General features: G+C 37.1%; 2 protein-coding genes across 4 annotated transcripts; one reads left to right on the top strand and one right to left on the bottom strand.

Moving 5' to 3' along the window:
• Positions 1-490: 490 nt before the first annotated feature.
• Positions 491-8727, bottom strand: hemgn (hemogen). Of its 2 annotated transcripts, none has more exons than XM_036574798.1 (5): positions 8584-8727; positions 5279-5351; positions 4036-4126; positions 2539-2930; positions 491-868 (listed from the first exon to the last, which is right to left on the bottom strand). In XM_036574798.1, the coding sequence occupies exons 2-5, from the start codon at positions 5340-5342 to the stop codon at positions 765-767; spliced, it is 651 nt and encodes a 216-aa protein (XP_036430691.1). In that variant the 5' UTR covers positions 5343-5351; positions 8584-8727; the 3' UTR covers positions 491-764. The 2 variants fall into 2 exon arrangements, with proteins under 2 accessions (XP_036430691.1, XP_036430692.1); XM_036574799.1 differs by having other exon boundaries at positions 4048-4126; positions 8584-8725.
• Positions 8728-11864: 3137 nt separating this feature from the next.
• On the top strand, positions 11865-20673 carry anp32b (acidic (leucine-rich) nuclear phosphoprotein 32 family, member B). Of its 2 annotated transcripts, none has more exons than XM_036574797.1 (7): positions 11865-12103; positions 14871-15020; positions 15161-15283; positions 15394-15580; positions 16490-16617; positions 17457-17523; positions 20016-20673. In XM_036574797.1, the coding sequence occupies exons 1-7, from the start codon at positions 12050-12052 to the stop codon at positions 20096-20098; spliced, it is 792 nt and encodes a 263-aa protein (XP_036430690.1). In that variant the 5' UTR covers positions 11865-12049; the 3' UTR covers positions 20099-20673. The 2 variants fall into 2 exon arrangements, with proteins under 2 accessions (XP_036430690.1, XP_036430689.1); XM_036574796.1 differs by having other exon boundaries at positions 20013-20673.
• Positions 20674-21246: the final 573 nt, after the last annotated feature.

Here is a 21246-nt window from a genome sequence, read left to right as displayed (position 1 = left end):
AACCAATGAACATCAACAAATAATGCAAGTTAAGCCATCTAGGAAAGGATTAATTATACTCAACCAGATTTTATTTAAACTTGTAGAGAATGGACATTTTATTCTGTTCAAAGGTGTTGTTGATATTCAATAACGCTAGAAATAAAACATTCAGTTTCCAATGACCTCAGGCAGAGAGTGGTTTTGAGAACAATTTCCTTGTCCAAGACAAGACCAAGTCAAAATGATGTTGAGGCTGAGACAAGATATCCAGACTATTAATTTACTGTCTCAAGACTTAGATTGGACTCGAGTTCTCCAACACCACCTCCTAAGTCAGTACTTTGTACTTCATAAAAACTCACAAGTTGTTATTAAATACTCAAGTATTGTATATTTTCTATATGTTATTTACTTCTCGTGCATGTGTTATGAAGACCCTCTGTAGGTAAATCCCTATTCACATAATGTGTTACCTTGTGTAAATCACTATCTCAGCAAACAACAGAGCTAGAAAGTTTAACTTTTATTTAAAATTGTTCATTCTGTTGAAAAAAAATCTTCAGGCTCAATAAAACACAATTTGTCACATTGCAATTGACAAAAACAGAGCACATGAATAAATATACATTTGTTCTTGATTGAGATCACAAATAGAAACTCTCGCCTGAGTGAGGCCTTCGTATACAAACTTGAAATTATAAAGGTTAACCAGTCAAATACAAAGCCAGACTGTTAATAGTGATAATGCTGCTCATTTACAGCAGGGCTCCAAGCAGATAATCTTATGGGGCCGGGGCGGCGGGTGGGGTGATCGGTGTGGCTATGATGGGCTCAGAAAATACTTTGGTCTGTTCAGTAAGATCAGCTGGAGGGTCCTCAATAGCACCTGCAAAACAATATTGATACAGTGTACTATAACAGTGCTGTAAAAATACATCATCCTAATGGTGACTACACCATACTTCAAAAAGTAAAGTATGCACTTATTTTGTGGCCATTTTCAAACGTAAAAATCAAAATCAATAGCTTGGTATATTACTTTTATTGTTGGCATTTCACTACTGTGTTAATTAGTTTGTCTAGTTACATTTGCATATTCAGTATATTTTTAAAGGGCCCATCTCCTGCATTTTCCCTTGAGGTGCACTAATACCATTTGTGTGGTTTTATGTGCCAGAAATGGTCATAATTCATTTTTACATAGCCAACATGAACGGGTGGGGCTAAAGTGCTGTAGGCTGTATAGGTAGATTTATGGAAATGTGTTGGTTCTCCAAAAATCATAGAAACAGTGCTTTATTGCAGCATAGTTTCTATATATGGGCTGTATGGACTGGGGAGTCAATGGTACATTTTGAAATATTGTTTAAATATTACTTCATACTCCTTTATTCAAAAAAGTGACAGAAATATTGTTTTCCATGAAATGGGCCCTTTAAATATAATTCTGAATCGTACCAAAAAAATCTAATTCTGATGAAATTTTAGAGTTCATGATGCACTGAATGGTTTCATGACTTATACCACTATTATGTCTGAATTCTTTATGTCTGGTCTTGGATTAAATTATTCTATCCATATGCGTTATCGTCCACTTTTTTTTTAGAAACCCTTACTGTGTGCTTCCACTCAATGGCCACTTCATTACAAACCCCAATGCTGAGCTTCCACTCACTTTATGAGCTAATCTACCTTATAGCTCCACTATATACGTGTACAATTAAAGACTATAGTCTATCTGGCTATAATGGGGCCCACTCTGCCCCATTCATCATTTGTCAGTGTCTGACCACAGAACTGCTGTGGACCCAGTACTAACATGGTAGTAGTGTGTGTGGTGCTGGTATGAGTTGCTCAGGCACAGCAGTGTTGCTGGAATTTTTACATGTCAGTATCACAGCTATCCAAAAATATCCTGCTATGAGAGGCTCTGTGGTCAGAAACTGACCACCAATGATGCACTAGAGGATGGCCAATAGAAACTGTGCATCAACAAATTAGGCTACAGTCTGACTGTAATCCAGCAAGGTGGAGCTACAAGGGAGGGGATTCTGATAAAATGGCCAGGGAGTGTAGGCTTTATCTGTGTCTAGAAAAATGTGCACGTATGTATTAAAAAAAAACCCACGAAAACTAGCAACGTTTGTACAATGTGGTAGTCAAGAGGATTCTGCAGTTTTAGTTTCTGGTTTAGTTATATAAATGTGTTGATTTAGCTGCACTTAGTGGTGATAACTAGTTACACAGTTGGTTAAAGAAAGCATGTATGTTGCAAAATTAGCATTTGGCTACTTAATAATATCATAATTCACATCACACAGTGACCTTCAGGGAAACAATGTACAGAGGATAAAACATATCAGTTTTGGGATGATTTTGTTCACCACAGGATGCAAAAACACTATTCACTTTTCCTACAAAACCTTAGACTTAGACTTGTAGACTTATTTAAGCACGTCTCTGACTACAGAATGATGGCACATAGTCAGAGGTAAATACCAGATCACTATTGATTTGTTACACAGGCCTAGTTGTAAAAATGGGTCATTTAAAAACCTTGATCAATGACGAGCCTCTCCTGAGATGCTAGTTTGTCTTCTTCCTCGTCAGGCCCCAAATCTTCAATCAGAACCCCAGCAGTTTTATCACTGGGCACTTCCTCTGGAGCCAGGATGGTCAGTGGTTCAGCAGGCTGAGTGATCACTTCTGGGGCAGTTTCAGGCACGGATATTGTCAGAGGAACAGGAACTGAGACAGGAATTGGTGCAGGTAGAGGAATTGGGGCTGAAGGTGTCTCCTCCGGTGCAATGAGTATCTCCGGCTGTTCTGCGGTTTGGAGCTCAGTCTGGTCGGGTTGAGGCTCTGTAGCAATGACATTTTTCCTCGGCCGGCCTTTCTTCCCGGGTGTGCTGCTGGGCTCCTTCCTCACTCTCTTCCTGCTCTGGGCCCTGTGGGGTTTTAGAAAAGAAGTTTTAGGGGCCACAACCATTATCCAATATCTTTTTATCCCTAATAATTTTAAAAAATGTTGTTACTGTTCATTTGACTGACATGTAAATGACCTTTGTTCTGACTTGCTGTTCTGTATTGTGCCACATTCAAAAAGCAGTCCAGGCATTTAATATTTGCTGATACAATACTCTGCATCACTTCAACATGAATGGGCGAGGCTAAACTGCTGTATGCTTAATGGACAGGACTAATCTTCTGCAAACTGAATGGACAGGGCTAAACTTCTGTAGACTGAATGGACAGGGCTAAACTTCTGTAGACTGAATGGACAGGGCTAGACTGCTGTAGACTGAGTGGGCAGGGCTAAACTTCTGTAGACTGAATGGACAGGGCTAGACTGCTGTAGACTGAGTGGGCAGGGCTCAACTTCTCAAGAATTAATGGACAGGGCTAAACGTCCGTTGACAGAATGGACAAAGTTAAACTGCTGTTGACTGAATGTGTGAAGCTAAACTAGTTTAGGCTAAATGGGTAGGGCTAAACAGCTGTAGGCTGAAAGGGTGAGGCTAAACCGCCATAAACTGAATGGGTGGAGCTAAACTATTTTAAACTACATGGGTGGGGCATAACTGCTGTAGGCTGAATGCATGGGGGCAAACTTCTATAAGCTGACTAGGCAGGGGACTAAAATGCTATTGGTTTAATGAGACTTAAACTGCTGTAGATTGAATGGGCAGGGCTAACCTGCTGTAGGCTGAGTGGACAGGGTCAAACCGCTATAAGCTGAACTAGCAGGGCTAAACAACTGTAGGGTAAATGGGTAGGGCTAGACTGCAATAAGCTGGACTGGCAAAGGTAGACTGCTGTAAGCTGAAATTATAAGCAGTCTTGTGTACATCTGAATGAAAAACAGACTAACTGTGAAAATTGTAGTTCTATTATTGGAAAATGCATACACCTAAAACACAAAGCTAAACTGTCATAACAATCAAATGATCTGGTACAAATCACTGCTTAGTCTAGCATCAGCACTAAATTACCCAAAAACCCCTACATTAACACTAACTTTACCCATAAATCCTGCATCAGCACTAGCTTTACCCATAAACCCACTGGTTAGTTGCCTTCTCCTCTGCCTCTGCCTTCCTCTTTCTCAGTAGGTCTCGGTCCCGCAGCCGCCGGCCAATCCCGCCTGCTCATAACAAATATAACAGAAATAAACAGAATGGAATAGATCGGAATAGAACAGAATGCATGCACATAGTCATCTAACAGTCCAGGTGTGACTGGCCAGAGTTTAGCAGTAGTTGTGTTTGTAGGTCAGAAACCTTTCTGATAAGCTTCATGGACAATGAGTGTGTTGGGTTAAAACAAAAGTTCAGCAGAAAATCTAATTTCCACAAATAACGCCCCCCCTCCCCATCCCCTTGGATCAGCCATGTTTGGTGTCTAAAATTTGCTTCTTTAGTTTTGCACTGGATTCAATAACATGTTTTCAATAACAATTAACAAAAGTTTAGACAAAATCTAGATTTCAGTACTTATTTTAGCAATGTGATGTACCTTTGCCATTGTTTGTAGATAAAAGTATGTCATACAGTGTCAGGACCCACAAAAGCAAGTCTATTTAAGATTACTCAACACAGTTTGAGGCAAGTCGTTGTCGTTTTAGGAATGCAGTTAGCACAAAGCTAACTGGTGGGGTATATTTCCATTAACAGCTACATTAGCCTCTTAGTTCCAGTGTTAAAAATAAATTAGCAAACTTAAAAAAATTACCAAATTATCACTTTAATTGAGGTGCAGATTGCAAGCTGTACTGTTTGCAACTTGTAAAACAAAACTATAACACAGTCCACCTTTAGTAAGACCTAACCAGATCAAAGTCCACTAATGGCTTTTGCTTAGAGCTACACTCAGTGTAACACTTACTACAGTGACTGTAGTCACTATACAGTGTTTTGACTACAATGCTTACTGAGTGCTACATAATATGAGTCATAACAAACAAAAACAAGGCAAGAAATCTTGCACAACTTATATCAACAACGCAAACCAAACAGAAGTGCATGGAAAAAAGCTTGTGACTAAGAGTGTTTCATAAAGAATATACATGAAAAGTATAAATCTCAGAACTTCGCAAAAAACAGAATTTATGCATTTGCATATATTAATATGCAGGATGAGTCAGTTACAGCTTTAATTTTGCTAAACACAAACATTACAAGTGCTGTTTAGAAATCAAGAAAGTGACCATTAAAGTTAAATGCATGATCATTTGTAATACAGTTTTTTGTTTTGTTTTGTTTTTCCTGTGCATGTTTATGTAGTTGAAAGGTCGTACCTTTGTCATCGTCTGGAGCTTTCACTTCCACTGGCGGGTTCTCTTTCTCAAACGTCTCCTCCATTTTGTTGCCCTATCAAATGGACATAGTGCATTGGAAGAAGGGTAGAACAAAAAAAATCATGCCCATTTGGTTCCTGCCCCCGAGAGAATAATTATCTGGTGAAACATTAACAGAGAAACTGGGAGCGTTCCTGCAACGTCGCTGTTATCTTATTTACTAAGGTGGAGGACTTGGCACAGTAGTCAAAAAAAGAGAAAAAAAAGGTCATGCTATGTCATCGGATTGTGTGCAAACGTATGCATGCTGTGTCATCTTTTAAAACTGTTACTGTAGACTGTAACACCCGCTCAGTCTCTCTAGACGTCTGCTATGAATTAAGTTCATGATGAATGAATGAATTCAGATTCTAAATCACATCTTAAATACTGAGTTTAGCTGCTTCCAGAACGACTGTTCTGAAATGTTAACTGGATATAAACACAACACTAAGAATAATATCTCACTTTAAATTAACTACATTTTTGTGTTAATGCATTTTCACAACAGGCTAATTTATTGGAGGGTGTATTTCTATATCAAAGTGTGAAACATTTTTAATTTGTTAGTCAAGTTTCAAAATAATTTTTTGAAAAAAAAAAATGTTTTTACATAGTGTTCCTAGATTGCTATTAAACCAGTGAATATTAAAGGGAAAATCCATTAATTTATCAAATAATTCTGCATAAATACTTCACTGGAGATGTTGAATAATAAATAAAATGGCTACATTTGCGTTGTAAACATTGTGACCCCTTGTTCTTATCACGATCACTATAAAGATGTCTGAGTAAGTTTTTCCACAATGAACAATTTTACATCAAACCTGAGCTCTGAATGACTTTGTCTGCATCTCAACAATTGGAATAAGAGTAATAGAGCAATATTTAGTTTGCACTAAATATTTGAAGCTATGTCAAATTATTCAAAGTCACTTCATATCTAAAGATCCATTTCGGAGGATTTGATTCTATATTTTTTAAAGAGGGACTATTTTTCTTTCCTTCATTTTTTGTTAAATGAAAGAGATTAACTGAGATGTGCTATGGCTCCTTCATGGTATAATATATTTTAAAACATGAGGTGTTTGACTAATAAGCTCAATGTAAACAAAGAATAAAACAGGAAATAGAATGATACTACATTTCCAAAGGAACCTTTATCCAATAAATTAACATGTTGTGGGAATTTATTAACATCAATTAACTTAAACTTTAATTTAGCTAATGATTCACTATTTTAAAGTGAAATATTATCCTTAGTGTTCTGTATAAACAGAGTTAATAATTTCAGTTCAGTCTGGAATCACCCAAACCCAAAATGAATTGAAAAACAGTTGTCAAATGTTGCATAGTTTGTGAATTAAACAGAAGGTTTTTCTTGAATTTTCTTAAATTGCTCAAAAATTTTCTTCATGATTTTATGCACACTGATGTTTTACCAGTAGCCCATCTAAACCTGATCTAACATTTATTTTCTTTACATTTATAAATATTCCATTAACATGAATACAGCTGCATTTTGTCATGTGTGAATCTTCTCAACGCCTTTGGAATTCAATGAGGGTAAAATACTAAAAAATGTGTAAAAAGCGTGAAAGAATTTAAAGAAATAATAAAAAACTAAAATAATTAAAGATCAGATAAAATACTTTTTAGTTTCTTTTAATTTAATTTAAAGCTGCACAGTGTATCAGTTGTTAATCGTTATTGTGACATCGGCCTTGGCAACACTGATATGGGAGAAAGCTCTGATATGCGAATGAGTCCTCTGACTTTAAATGAGCGAACATCCTGACCAATCAGAGATGTTCTGTGGATGTTTGAATGAATCAGGGCAGTCACATTATCAAACGTTAATTATTGGTCAAAACAATGCAGGTCAGTCTTTAACCATGTCAGACAGTATTATTTTCATTGAATTGGAAGATATTTCACAGTCACAATAAGAATATGCATTTATGTATATTAACACTGTACATAAAATAATATATAAAATTTATTGTGTATATAATATCTACAGCATGCAAACATCTTAGGCAGCCATTAGAATGAAACATAATGTATTCATAAATGTTTTCAAATGTAACAAGAATGTTTGTTTTCAGTAAAGTTATTAATATATTGGTTAGAGAAGTACAGTTAGAACAACACAGGTTTGGTTCCTGACTTCTCTCTGCACTCCAGTCATTGGATGCATTCTATCAGCAGCACCTGATTTAACTGACTGAAGAATTGGTTGAATAATCTAGGTACTGGATGGTAACTGTAAATACTGGACTTCTTCAAGGAGAGATTTGGAAATGGTTAAACTTACACACTCACACACAGTAAATCACAATGTGTTGATTTGTATTTATTTTACTGTTGGTATGTTTAAATAAATAAATGTTTATTGCCAAGACAAATGGCTTTGCAAATAATTCAAATAGATTTCTGCACAGTACTGTATATTATATGATATATAGCTATATAACTGCAGTAATGACCAAACTACTGACATAATTCCTGTTTTAGATGCACCCTTCTCACTGATTATTAGCAGTGTGACTCCCCCTACCCCACCAATATCGTTCAGCCCCAATTCAAACAGTTGAATGCGCCATAAGGCAGAAATAACAGCTCCAGCCTCTGTTTTGTTTGGTTTTGAATGTATCCGAGTGTCTGCCCCTCTCCGGCGTAAACGTCTTATCTCTCCTGCCCTTGGCTGGGCGTGTTCTCAATCTACACCAAACACACGGACGCCAACTGACCACCAGAGCCGCCAACACAGAGGAAAACCAACTTCCACCGCACATTATTTCTCTGCCTTTACTCTCAGGGTCTACTGCAAACCCTTTTCTACCCCTTTCAACAACAAACGTCCAAATATGGAACAACAATACAAAACATTCATGTATATATATAAAAAAGCACAAAGTTGACACCTATAAATATACAGGTACACGAGGGTAAATGCAAGCAATATTTTTGTAATGTTTTTTTAATGTTAGAATTAAACGTTAATTAAACTTCTATAAATATATATTAGCATTTATATTAATGTTTCAATAAATATTAATAAATAAAATAAATAAATTTTAAGATTTTAATTTATTTTATGATTGTAATAAATAATGTAAACATGTAATTCTGAGTGTATTAAAACCTCTTGATCTCTACGGAAAAATTGCCTAAACTTCTGTATTCAGTAAATTTCAACAAAAAGCGAAGATATATAAATTAAAAATATGCCACATGCAAAATATGCTAGTAAAACTTCTTACCTTTATTGAATAAATGACTCTCAACAGCTATACTTTCATGAAGGAACGTTTTGTATAAAGTTCTTGTGTGTTTTTTGGCTCAGTCTCGGACGGTACGTGTTATTAGCAGCTTCTGCTGATGGCGCTATCAGTGAAGTTGCAGCAGATCTTTCAGAGCTGCACTGCCTGCAAACACACACCCAGATAGCGCGCGTGTTGAAGGGAAACCACAAAAATACTCAACACGCCCTCTACTGGACGAGGCCGGACAGTGCTCTTTAATGCCTTTCAGCTCTCTTTTAAAAGACAAGGCGCATTTTCATCACAGTTTACATGTACACAAACCACCATATAATTCAGACTGACGTGGTTAAAACAACAATGAACTCACTTTGCCCCAAAGGTCGTTGGTCAATCGAAACATGTTCAGTGCTCGACGTTTGCTTCGTAGTTTTACACTGGAGCTAAAAAAAAAACTAATGTAGCTATAGCGAGCAATAGAAGCTTATTCGCTTGCTAATTAGCTAGCTAGCATTGTGCAAACTGCAGCACCAAATTTTTACACACTCACCTCAAACCGTGTTGAATTGTAAAGTAATCTCAAACAGACTTGTCTTTACTTATGGTTTTATATTACATTTTGTTATCTTTTAAAAAATGGCAAAAGTACAGACAAACTAAAGGCTTCAGGATGGCTGCTACTACTGATTTAGCTATGCTAATGTACTTTGACTATGTTTTTATACATAGCAGTATGTAATACAGTGTCACAAAAGACAAAAATGTCTTAGGGTAAAGGAGAAAATAGTATAAACAAGATTGGAAATTCTGCTTTTTAAAGTTTAAATAAACCTGCTAAAGAAACAGTTTAGAGCAGCATAAATTCCACGCTGGTCTAAGCTGGTTTATGCTGGTCTCAGGCTGGTCAACCAGATCATCCAAAACATAACATGTGCTGGCTTTGCTGTTGACCAGCTATGCCTGTCTATGTTGTTTTTTTTTTGTAGCAGGGACACGTTTATAGCAGTTTCAGAGATACCCAGACACTATGACTATGAAAACTGCTCTTTAAAAAATCAATCAATCATAAAAACTACTTCTCTGTCAGTGCAAATGTATAGTACTTTCAGATTGTAATAATGATTGATTATGCCATGCTCAGGGTTTCAGTGAGTCATAGTATTAATCCCCAGACACTATGTTTTTGTGTTTGTCAGTTTACAAGCTTATATTGGTTTCTATAAGCCCCAGACCCTATGATTATGAAAATGATATTTGATAAATAATCAGCTATTAATGTAACAGTATACGGGCATCAGATCATTATTGATTATACCATGCTTATGGACCCACAATATTTTCTATCAGTCATAACATTAAACCACAGACACTATGACGAGTCACGCTGCTCTCAACTAAATCATTGTGATAATGACTTATTTTTATTATGTGCTGTGGCATTGCTTTCAGTGTCTGAGCATGCAGTAGGCCAGGTAGAGGAGGTGAACTGACTGGAGTTATTCAAACCGCAAGAGGACCAGTATGTATGTGTGTATGTCCATGCAGGAAGCAGCAAAGTTTCCCCAGCCCCATATATACAATACTCACTTCACTGCAATGCAAATAACACACCTACTGGCCTCAAAGAGCCACTGTGTCAGGGTCTTCAGGGACAGATGCTTTCATAACACAACAAACAATTTCAGTAGCTTTTATGCTTGCTATTATCATCAGAAATACTCTACCCAATAAACCTAACAAAATGTTTGGCATCACATTTTGGCTGTACAGTGACAGAAAGTTTGAAATGAAAGCATGCTATGTAACATCCCAATTTAATAAATATGTTATAAGAACAGAGTTAGTGGGTCAGCTGGCATTAAGAGAGAAAGCAATGCATGCATTTGAAGGAAAACACCAAAATGAAGAGGAAGGGTCTGTTTACATTCCAATATTTAATTTCTAAAACATACAAACAAGCAAAACACCAACAAAAACAATTAACTTTCATGAACATTGAAGACCTAAGAGGTTAAATATCAACATACAAGGTACAAATCATCATATAGTAGCCTATTCACAAACAAAAAATTGCACATACACAATTAAATATCCATAACAAAACAAAAAAGTACAAATAACATACAGGATGTGTGGTGGGGGTTATGTACATATAAATATTAAAGTTATATTATATACATTTGCAATACACTACTGCTCAAACGTTTGGAATAATTTGCCATATTAACAATTTTAATTATTTTAAATACTTATGTAACTTATGTAACTTCTTCAATGTGGATTCAATTATTGCAAACTATTCACCAAAAGTTACTTTCAAACTTTGAATAATTCTTTGAGCAAGTTTTTGAATCATAATTAATATACTGTAATTATTTATTTACATAAACTGTTTTGTCAAGTTATCTGTCTTGAAATTTGATCTCCATGTTGAATTGTGGATGATAATTTCAATATAACTTTCAATACTGCTGATGTTATACAGCTTCCTCTGTCATTTTAAAATCACTGACAGCTCCGTTCATGATTATGAACACATCGTAAACACACTTTTTTTAATTCACCCAGTGTACTAGTGTATTATTGATTATTTAAAATCTGCAAAGTCAAATAGGATGAGGATATAAAAATCATTTTATACATTCATATGCAACTAAATTGGTTTTAGATTATTAAAAGACAGTAATTCCAAACTTTTCAATGGCAGTGCATGTACCTAATCACAAAAATATATATATTTAGGAGTGTCTTTCAAGTAATTTTATATATATATATATATATATATATTAGTAAATAAATCATATGTATGGGTTTTGTTTTGAAAGCATGAAGCATTAAAACTAATTAATCTGTTGAGGATTCAGGTGAAAAAAAGTCATTTATATAAAAAAAAAATCGTTTGCAAAATGAAGTACTTGTGATTTTTAAAAGCAGCTCTAAATGACTTTAATTGTGATTTTATACTAGCTATATGATTTATATAATATATATGATTGATTACATGATTGTAGAGTATTATTGTGGTTTACATAATGCAATACTATTTTTTTTTTTGAAAACCATGGAGTATTAAAACATAAATCAATCTGTAGAGGTTTTGGGTAATGAAAAGTCGCTTTATTATTTAAAAGTGGTTTGCAAAATGCAGCAGTTTTTTTAAAGGCAGCTCCGAACAGCTTCAATCGTGACGCCCTGGTTGGTGCTGTCGAGCCTGCAATGCCTGTTTTCCAGCTGCAGAGGAGCGGCTGTGCCTAGAGATGGCGCTATGGAGTATATATGTGTTAGAGTGCCGTTTCCCTCCATGGTTTCTCCCTTGGCTGAGTAAGTTGGCGTTTGGTTCAGATCATTTATTCAGCCCCCCTTTCGCTCTCCCTCCATCAGGGCATCTTTTCTGCCTTCTGGGCTGAACACGAAACCCAAGAGGGAAAACAAAACAAAAACAGTCCCAACTTTGTGAAAGGGCGACATGGACATGAAAAAGAGGATCCACTTGGAGCTCAGGAACAGGACACCATCTGATGTGAGTGATTATTTTAAATACATATATATAAGCCCAAACCTTGCAGTTTTGAGCCTGGCCATGCTTACTGACCTGTGCACTCACCAGTAGCCACATGGGCTTAATGTTTGAGTCTGCACTGCTGCTGCTGCCTTAGTATTCACTCTTAGTGCCACACTGGCTTGTTTTGATACCACACTGTAAAAACCTTTATTGAATCGTTTAGTTTAGAAACGTGGCTCTCTCAGGCTGCTGCCAGAATTATTTGAGCACTTCAGCTTTTCTACCTGCTCGATGTTGTGGCTGTAGAGCGTTTAGTACGCTCACATTTTGAGAAATTATTTTACTAACTTTTTCCCCAGCTCTGTGCTTGTGTGGGGCTGCTGTTGGTTTATTTCACCAGTCTGTGGTGGCCATGTTTGCTGCTATGCTAAGCTAACCCAGCGCTGCTAAAACGGGGGCGCCGTTTATTTAAAGCAGGAAAAAGCACTTCAGAATCGCGGCTAACCACGTTTAGGCGTTTAGATCATCTTTGTGGATATTTTGGTCCCGCCTGTCCCTTTCTGGTTCGCTCTGGCCACAATATTCAGGTGTTGGCGTGCAGGAAAATAGTTGCCACACCGTCTGCCGACTGTACCGTAAAAAGCAATGGACACGAACTCCCGACTTATGTGCGTTTAACAGGCGGCTCGCTGCTGGATTTAAAGGCACAGACTTGTAGTTTAAAGAGTATCGAGTGATTTCTAAGCTGGCATGAGCGAAAAAAGCACCAAATATGACTAATACAGTGGTAACACGTCGTATAAATCAAGCCCTGTTTCTTAAGAAGTTTCTGCGGAGTGACACAGTTTGATCAGCGAATTTTGTTCCCGCCATTACGCCACACAGCAGCCGAGGAGACTGTTCCTGTAATATTTCCTTTAAATGATAAAAATAAACAAATATTGCATGTAGTGCCCATATAAAGCGATTAACGCTGTCGTTGTGAGAGGTATATATTTCAAATTGTACCATAACCACGACTAAAAGTCGCCGGGGCCCGAGAAACGTTACGTTAAATGTAACGTTAGCTCCATCTGCTAATAGTAGTTTCGTGGAAAGATATCTCACAATTTCTGCTTAAAAACATGCAAAACCGTGTCTAAAATGTGAGATTAATCCGTACGTGAACTATAGAAAATGTCTTACACGCCACACAGAGCATTTTAGCCATTAACGTTGAGGTCTCTGCATGCTGCGTGTAGGGAAGCGCCATGTTGTCTTTGCTGCTGTGGGAGAAAGAAACTCTCTCCATCTTTGTGTCTCACTAAATTTCCGCTCACTGCTTTTCTCCCCGTCGTTTCTTTCACACGATCTCGAGCAAAAGAAGCAAAAAAAATACTCGTCACGGAGGCCATTTTTCGGTTTGTACAGCTCTCCACTGGCGTTAATAAAGAGGTCCCGGTTAGTTTAATGGGTTTAAAGGCGGTGAGGTGTGTGGCTGAGCGCTGCTGCTGCCAGCAAAACGCTGCATTTGTCATGAGGAGCTGCTGTGAAAGGCTACGACACCACCGTCTAACTAACACATACTGCCTCTCCATCACTGCCAACAGGGCACTTGTAGGCTAAAGGTTACTCTCTGAGCATGTTTTCACTGTTTTTGGACATGATCTGACAAATGGGTGTCGGTTTAGAAATCCCACCACGTGAATCTGTCAACCAAATTAATGTTACACGTTGGAAAATGATTTTACAGTAATTAGAATAACGGCTGGGCAACATGGCAAAAATATAATATCACAGCACATGCTGTTTATGGCAATATATATTTTTTTCTGAGAAACAGCAGGAGCAGTCAAAAAGACCCAGTAATGCCACATTAAAAAAAAAAATAATAATTTGGAACAATTTGTCAAATAAAGCACAACATTTTGGTATTCAGTAACAGCTGCATTCAAATACAGAGTTAGTACACCTGGCTCAGGTTATTTACATCATAAAATTGCAACACAAATCGGCCAAAATCAAAATATTAAATTAAACAGGCAGTTGCTCAGTGCTCTTTAAATACTCATGATATCCACAATTTGCTCCCAATATAATTGTCAGCAAATGTCATCATACTGTTCACCCCTACTACATAAATTTAATTTCACGAATACTGATCTTATGAAATGCGAGCATCTTGACACGTGAACTCCGATTTGGGGGTTTTATATACTGTATTTTTAATATATTTAATCCCAGGAACAGAAAGACTTTAGAACAGATCAGTAAAGTTAATGTAAAACGTTGGAAAGTGTTTTATTACAAGAAATTGCACCTCAGTAATACTGGCCTTCAGAAAGTCAAGCATCTTGTCGTGTAAGACTGTAAATATTTCCCTCTCATTTTGGATTATATAATATGTTCACAAAGTATTTAACCCCTGGTGTGCTGGTGTATCTGGATCAACCAGATCCATTTTAAAACAATTAAACCGGTGTATCTCTAGAAGATGCATCTCGATAGTAGTAATTTTGAAATGCAAACATTGTCTCCTCTATTTCAAGGTTTCAGATAACATATAATATTGATTATTAACACCTGAAATGCTGGAGGGTCTCTGTTTGGAATATTTCTTAAATTAAGCTAATCCATCTAATCCTTCCTTTTCATTAAACTGTTAGATGTTAATATATTCATTTTAAAAGTTGGTCCTTTCTACAACACTTGGGCATACAGACATAGCTGGGCTAAATTAGGATGAATCTCGTGTTGTGATAACAGCAAAGGCTAACTTTCATTGTGTTTCTTGTTGGTGTTTTAGGTACGAGAACTTGTCCTTGATAACTGCAGATCAAATGAGGGGAAAATTGAGGGCCTCACAGCAGAATTTGTCAATCTTGAATTTCTCAGTTTGATAAATGTTGGTTTAATCTCAGTGTCCAACCTCCCTAAACTTGGAAAACTCAAAAAGGTAAGACACTTTCTTTCTGCTTTCTGCTGCTGATCATAATAAATTGCACAGTGTTGCCCATTCTGGTATTTATGTAATTTTATACAAGTTTATGTATGTATGATATGCCTATAGTAAGTGTTGTAAATTCATTATTTCAGTTGGAACTCAGTGACAACAGAATTTCCGGTGGACTCGATGTTTTAGCAGAAAAACTTCCAAATCTCACACATCTAAACCTGAGTGGAAACAAACTGAAAGACATCAGCACATTGGAACCTTTGGTTTGTGTCTTTTCTTTAATCTAAGAATGTAAACTTAACAGTTTTGCTCAATTATTGACAGAAAATGATCTCTATTAAAAATGTCTTAATCTCATCTGTGAACTCTGCAGAAAAAACTCGATCACTTGAAGAGTCTTGATCTTTTCAACTGTGAAGTGACGAATCTGAATGATTACCGGGACAGTGTGTTCAAGCTGCTGCCGCAGCTAACATACCTGGACGGATATGATATGGAGGACCGCGAGGCATCTGACTCGGACGGGGAAGTGGACGGAGTGGACGATGATGACGACGAAGGTGAGTTTAGTCCAACATTTCAGCTCTACGGTTGGTGAATTAGTGCTATAATGTTTGTTTAATACTACTTGACTGAACCATATTAGAAAAAGTTACACTGAAGAGTTTTACTTTAAGTATTTGTGATCAGTATTGCAATATTTGAAAATCAAAATAAATGATTCCCAAATGGTGCTGATTATCACAATAAAAAGGATGCATTTCAAATATTTAAATATTCTGTTGAACCTTTATATATAATAAACTTATTGAACCTAGAATAACTGTATTTCATTAATCCTCAGAATGTAATTAAGGCAGCCAGTCAGGGGACTAGATTTTGAAACAGACATGCTTGTTGGCTCACTGATTCCAAGACTGACTACTTAGGTACTGAAATTTGATTTTATTTAAAATTAATTTTGGAAACAATGTCAAACATTATATTATTAGTTTTAGTGTTAATAACATATTTCTTTTGCATTTAAACCTAAGCATTTAGATGAAAATGTCTTTCAGATTATAAAAAATGCATATTCAGTTATGAGTGTCCAATCTTTTGACTAGGGGTGTGTGTGTGTGTGTGTGTGTGTGTGTGTGTGTGTGTGTGTGTGTGTGTGTGTGTGTGTGTGTGTGTGTGTGTGTAAGTAATCAATGCAGTGTATAATTCCATTCTATTTCATATATTTGATGTTTTCACTATAATTCCAAAATTTCGAAAATAGTGAGGTAAATCTTGTTACAAGTAGGTCCTTTTGACTGGTTCTGCATATTGTAGTGTTTAAGTCTGTTGTAAGCATCTTGTAAATTCTGTTTTGTCTTTCTGTAATAAATACTGTTTTATCATGTTTTGTAATTTCCTTTTATTGCAAAAAATTAATAACATTCCTATCTAACCAACTTCACATGTCTACAATTTGTGTGGCATAGAAGGTGAAGGGGAAGAGGATGAGGATGGTGAGGAGGAAGACTTTGATGAGGAAGAAGATGATGAAGAGGAGGATGAGGACGAGGTAGAAGGAGAGGAAGACGATGAGGACGTTAGTGGAGAAGATGAGGCGAGTGCTCATTTTATTGTTTTATCTACAATGAAACCTAGACTGGGACAGTAACCTGAAGCCTGGTGCTGTCACACTAGTCCTGCAGGAATTAAGAGATAGTTTGGTAAAAAAAAAAAAATCTAATTTCCAGTTTTGCCCTTTTTCTTAAACAGTTTGTGCATGTTTGGTGTCTGAAGTTTGCTTTGTTAATTTTGCACTGGAGCTACAGGGCTAGTATAAAGCTTAAGCTGACCAATAAGCATGGTGCTAACTGCATGCCTTGACCATCACACACTTGCTTCAAACCGTGTCAAGTAATGTCAGATAGACTTGCTTATGTGGTTTCTGACACTGTATAACATTCTGTAATCCAGCAGTACAAATGTATAGAAAGAATACAGGCTTCATGTTGGGTGCTGCTACTGTTTTTAGCTCTGCTAATGTACTTTTGTCCATTTTTATTTAAAACAGTGTCTCAGACAGTGTCAGAAACCACATAAGCATTTCTATTTGAGATGACTAACATTATTGACAGCCCAGTTTGAGGTGAGTCAGTGACTGTTTAGGCATACTAATGTGTACCATCATGCTAATTGGTGGACGTAAGCTCTCATTATTTGCTAGCTACATTAGCCTCATGGCTCAAGTGCAGTAATTAAAGAAGCAAACTTCAGACACCAAACATGTCTTGGCTGACATTTGGGGTAATGGGGGAAACTGTGTTAACTTTCTGCTTTAACACACCTGATTCAATTCAGTAATTCTTTTATGAGTCTAGCTAGTATGCTAAAGCTGTGAAAACACCTAGTGCTGTGAGTGAAACCCCCTACTGAACAGTGTAAATTCCTCTGATTCAGGAGGAAGACTTTGGCCAGGATGGAGAAGTAGAAGATGAAGATGAGGATGAAGATGATGATGATGAAGGTGCGTTTTTATTTATAAAGCCTGTAATGTGTAGGGCTGGGCAATAAAACAATATTTTATTGTTATTTTGATAAATAATGCGACAGTACACTTTTCTTTCTTTTTTTCTTTTCTTTTCTTTCTTCTTTTCTTTTCTTTTCTTTTTCTTTTCTGGAGCATATTGCAGTTATCATCAGGACTTAAAGAAACTACATGTTTCATCACAAAGTGATTAGCATAATTAGGCCTGTTTTATTTGGATTAGTGAAGCGCAGTTTGTGAAACATTGAATTAAAGTCATTGTAATTGCGGTTCTACTTTGTCTGCTCCCACTTATTACATGTCAGAAAAACTAAATATCGTGATGCATATTGTGTATTGTGAAACTGTCTTGAAGCATCATAATAGAATATTTTTGCCATATTGCCCACCCCAACTCTAACGTTAAAGAGGCATTTCCAGTCATTTCACACACCCTGAACTTGATTCAGCTCCACTGACAGAAACTTTCTGCTGTGAGAAACTGGATGTTGTTCATTTCCACTGGGAGCTGCACTTCCTGTCGCGTGGCCAACACCTGCAGAGCTGTGTCACAGGGGTTTTTATGTATTCATTTTTCTACATATAGAACTATTTGTATATGTTATGTGAGTGATGGACAGAGACATTTCACTGCCCACAATGAACAAACAAGAAAAAAAACACAAAACATATAACAAGGCATAAAGTAGACATACAGTAGCCACGCATACATAACAGTCTACTGATTAAGAAAATTAAACAGTTTTTTGACAAAGGCAAAAAATAAAAAATACCTCAGCAACAATGTAGAAGTTTTTCAAAGTATTTCATTAAAAAAGATGAACAAGAAGCCACTAAAAATACTGTATGGCATAGAAAGGAGCTCTGAGTTCTACACTTGGACTAGTAGGAGAATATTTGCATTGGAATGCAAATTTCCAATTATAGTTGATTTTTTTTTTTATGTTTTATATAAAAAAATGAATGTTTTTATATTTTATATTCATTTTTTAATGTATGGTTTAATCAAATAATTGACAAACCTAGTAGATATGCTCACAGTTTAGTCCTGTTGACACCCAATGTATGGTTTCTTCACAGCACATTAAGCTAGTCACCACATCATCTGTGATCTTGGGGACTTTCAGGGAAGTTCCAACAATAAACTCCTACTCTGCACATGCAGGAACAGTGTTTTAGCTGTTTGAAGTACTTAACTGATCTTTTTCTTACTTTTTTGTCATCATTGGCAGGGGGGCCTAGCTTTGTTTGTTGGCTAGCTGTGATTTGCAAGTTAGCTTGAAAGCTAGCAGGAAAGGTAGGGACTAGGCACCCCAAACTGGCTGAACTAGATTTCCTGTTTTCAGACGCTTTTGTTCTCTTAGCCTCATTTGTCAAAACTGCCTGTTTGCAACCAAAACAAAAATTTTGCATTCATCTCTCGGTATGTTTTTGGAGGGTGTGGTATCTTGCTTGCTGAACAGCAGTTCTCACAGCCCAGCACATTAAACTACTGGATTTTGTTAGTAGTTTTTGAACTAGATTTATCTGCAGCTCTCTCCATAGCACAAACATCTAAAAACGTGTTTGTGGGAATGTGGCTTGTAGGGGTGAATGTCTGACAACAATTTCATTTATGACTTAAGGATAATGATTCTTTAGGAAATAATTCAGTGCATAATGAGTAAGGCACTGAATTTCATAATGAAATTTCACATTTCATCACAACTATTGTTATTTTTAAAAATACCCTGAATACATAAATATAAGTGGAGGAACTATTTAAACAGTACTGGAATATAGAAAATTAACACCATTTCTTCACATTTAAAAATAGTATAGCTGGTGTTTAGCATGCGTTTACAGGCTTTGAATACTCATTGGTGTTTCTGAACAAGTCCGTGAACACTCATTCTCAAAAATCACCCTTAAAACTATAATGCTTACATTTCATAATTAACCATAAGTTTAAATAGGTTTGTTACTGCGGTTCAAAATGTATCCAGCAGGCAGCAACAATGTATTAATACATTAGCCTCCATGGTAACCTGACTCCACCAGTTTTGCTGTGAGCATTTTCCTAAAAATGCTCCCACACATGTGGTTTCTCGGGTGTCTTTGCCGTTTTAGCTTCAGTAGCCACGTGGAAAGCGGTGCCGTTTGTTGTGCTCTGAGGTGAGGTGCCTGGCATTACTTTGACGCGTTTATCTAAACCAGCTACCATTTCTTTATTTTAACATTTTTCATATATTAACAGTAACTGTACTTCAGCACTTCTCAAAAAACATTACTCAAGCATTCCTTCCTCTGATTGTTATTCAGACCAGGCTTAAAAATTATCCTGAGAATATTACTTCTCTCCAAAAAAATAGAAGGCATCGTTAATTTGAATATTACGGTAATTGACTAATCAATTCCGCAGTCAGAGCTTTTGAACTGCCATCTTGTGATTTTAAGACCTTCAGTGTAACAGAATGTTTCTTTCACAGAAGAAGAAGAAGCAGCAACAAAGGGAGAGAAAAGGAAACGAGAAGCAGATGACGAAGACGACGACGAGGATGAGGATGACGACTAAGCCAACGAGCCAATCAGTTACCAACTTCTCCCTCCCTCAGACCCCACCTTGACCTTTGCATCCCACTCGGCCATCCCCCACCCCCCATCCCTCCGCACTTCTCCCCCAGCTCTGAGCTCCCTGTGGGGGCGGACTGTACTGGACGGGTGCAGCGTGTGGAGCTTCACCCGTGGAGCCCAGCGAAAGCTCACTCAGCATTCCACAAGTTCTCTATCAAATCCTGCCCTTTGACCTTCCCCTTGCCCCACCCTGCCCCGCCCTGTGTGTTTAAAGACCCGTGTGAGGACTTTGGGGACTGGTATCTAGTTTTGGGTCTGTGCTTTTAATATTTTGTTGGAGAATCTTCTCTACTTTTTATTTTTATTTTTTTTTTTGCTGTTGAGTTTTTTTCCTTTGTCTTTTTGTTCCCAATTTCCCAATAAGATTTATTGCTATAGCAAATGTGCGACAAGCAAGCCATAATTTTAGTGTGGCGGCCTGTCGTGCAAATCAAGGTTGTAGCTACATTTTTACTTTCTGTAAGACAACAAACAAAAACAAAACTTTGTAAATAAAATGATAACATTTTGTGCTTTCCTCGTCTCTCTCTCTCTCTCTCTCTCTCTCTCTCTCTCTCTCTCTCTCTCTGTCTCTCTGTCTCTCTCTCTGTCTCTCTGTCTCTCTCTCTGTCTCTCTCTCTGTCTCTCTCTCTCTCTGTCTCTCTCTCTCTCTCTCTCTCTCTCTCTCTCTCGTCTCTCTCTCTCTCTCAAGAAATGAGCTTTGTGGATAAAGGGTGAGGCGATCCTGCAGCATCTACTGGCTAATCAGGCCTTATGGTGTCTGGCACCATACCTGTGTGTATTGCAATCACAGAATGGTCAGGTGGAATCAAGTGAACACCAAAAAAACAATCTACTCAGATTTGCTCTGTGTCCCTAATACAAAACCATATTCAGAGTATAAAGGTAATTCAGAATTTAAGCTCCTTTGTTGTTGCTACTGTACTGCTAGATTTCCATGAGAAATCATGTGATTCTACTTTCCGTCTCTGTCTACTTTCACAGTTCTGTTATGTGATGGGAAGTGGACACAGGTACTTGACCAGGGGACGGATAGCTCTGGGTTTGGGTTTAGTAACTGTGCTGGGTCATACTGCCCGATGCAATAAC

The sequence above is a fragment of the Colossoma macropomum genome, unplaced genomic scaffold (assembly GCF_904425465.1).
Source record: "Colossoma macropomum unplaced genomic scaffold, Colossoma_macropomum, whole genome shotgun sequence".
In the NCBI taxonomy this organism is placed as follows: Eukaryota; Metazoa; Chordata; class Actinopteri; order Characiformes; family Serrasalmidae; genus Colossoma; species Colossoma macropomum.
This window is presented reverse-complemented; position numbering and strand designations above follow the sequence as displayed.

Excerpts from the sequence above, each read along its gene's own strand:
- hemgn (XM_036574798.1), bottom strand. The coding sequence starts at position 5,342 with ATGGAGGAGACGTTTGAGAAAGAGAACCCGCCAGTGGAAGTGAAAGCT. Across the intron at positions 4,127-5,278 it reads AGCTCCAGACGATGACAAAG|GCGGGATTGGCCGGCGGCTG; the intron begins GTACGACCTTTC and ends TGTTATGAGCAG. Across the intron at positions 869-2,538 it reads GAGGCTCGTCATTGATCAAG|GTGCTATTGAGGACCCTCCA; the intron begins GTTTTTAAATGA and ends ATTGTTTTGCAG.
- anp32b (XM_036574796.1), top strand. The coding sequence starts at position 12,050 with ATGGACATGAAAAAGAGGATCCACTTGGAGCTCAGGAACAGGACACCA. Across the intron at positions 15,021-15,160 it reads AACTTGGAAAACTCAAAAAG|TTGGAACTCAGTGACAACAG; the intron begins GTAAGACACTTT and ends TCATTATTTCAG. Across the intron at positions 15,284-15,393 it reads TCAGCACATTGGAACCTTTG|AAAAAACTCGATCACTTGAA; the intron begins GTTTGTGTCTTT and ends TGAACTCTGCAG.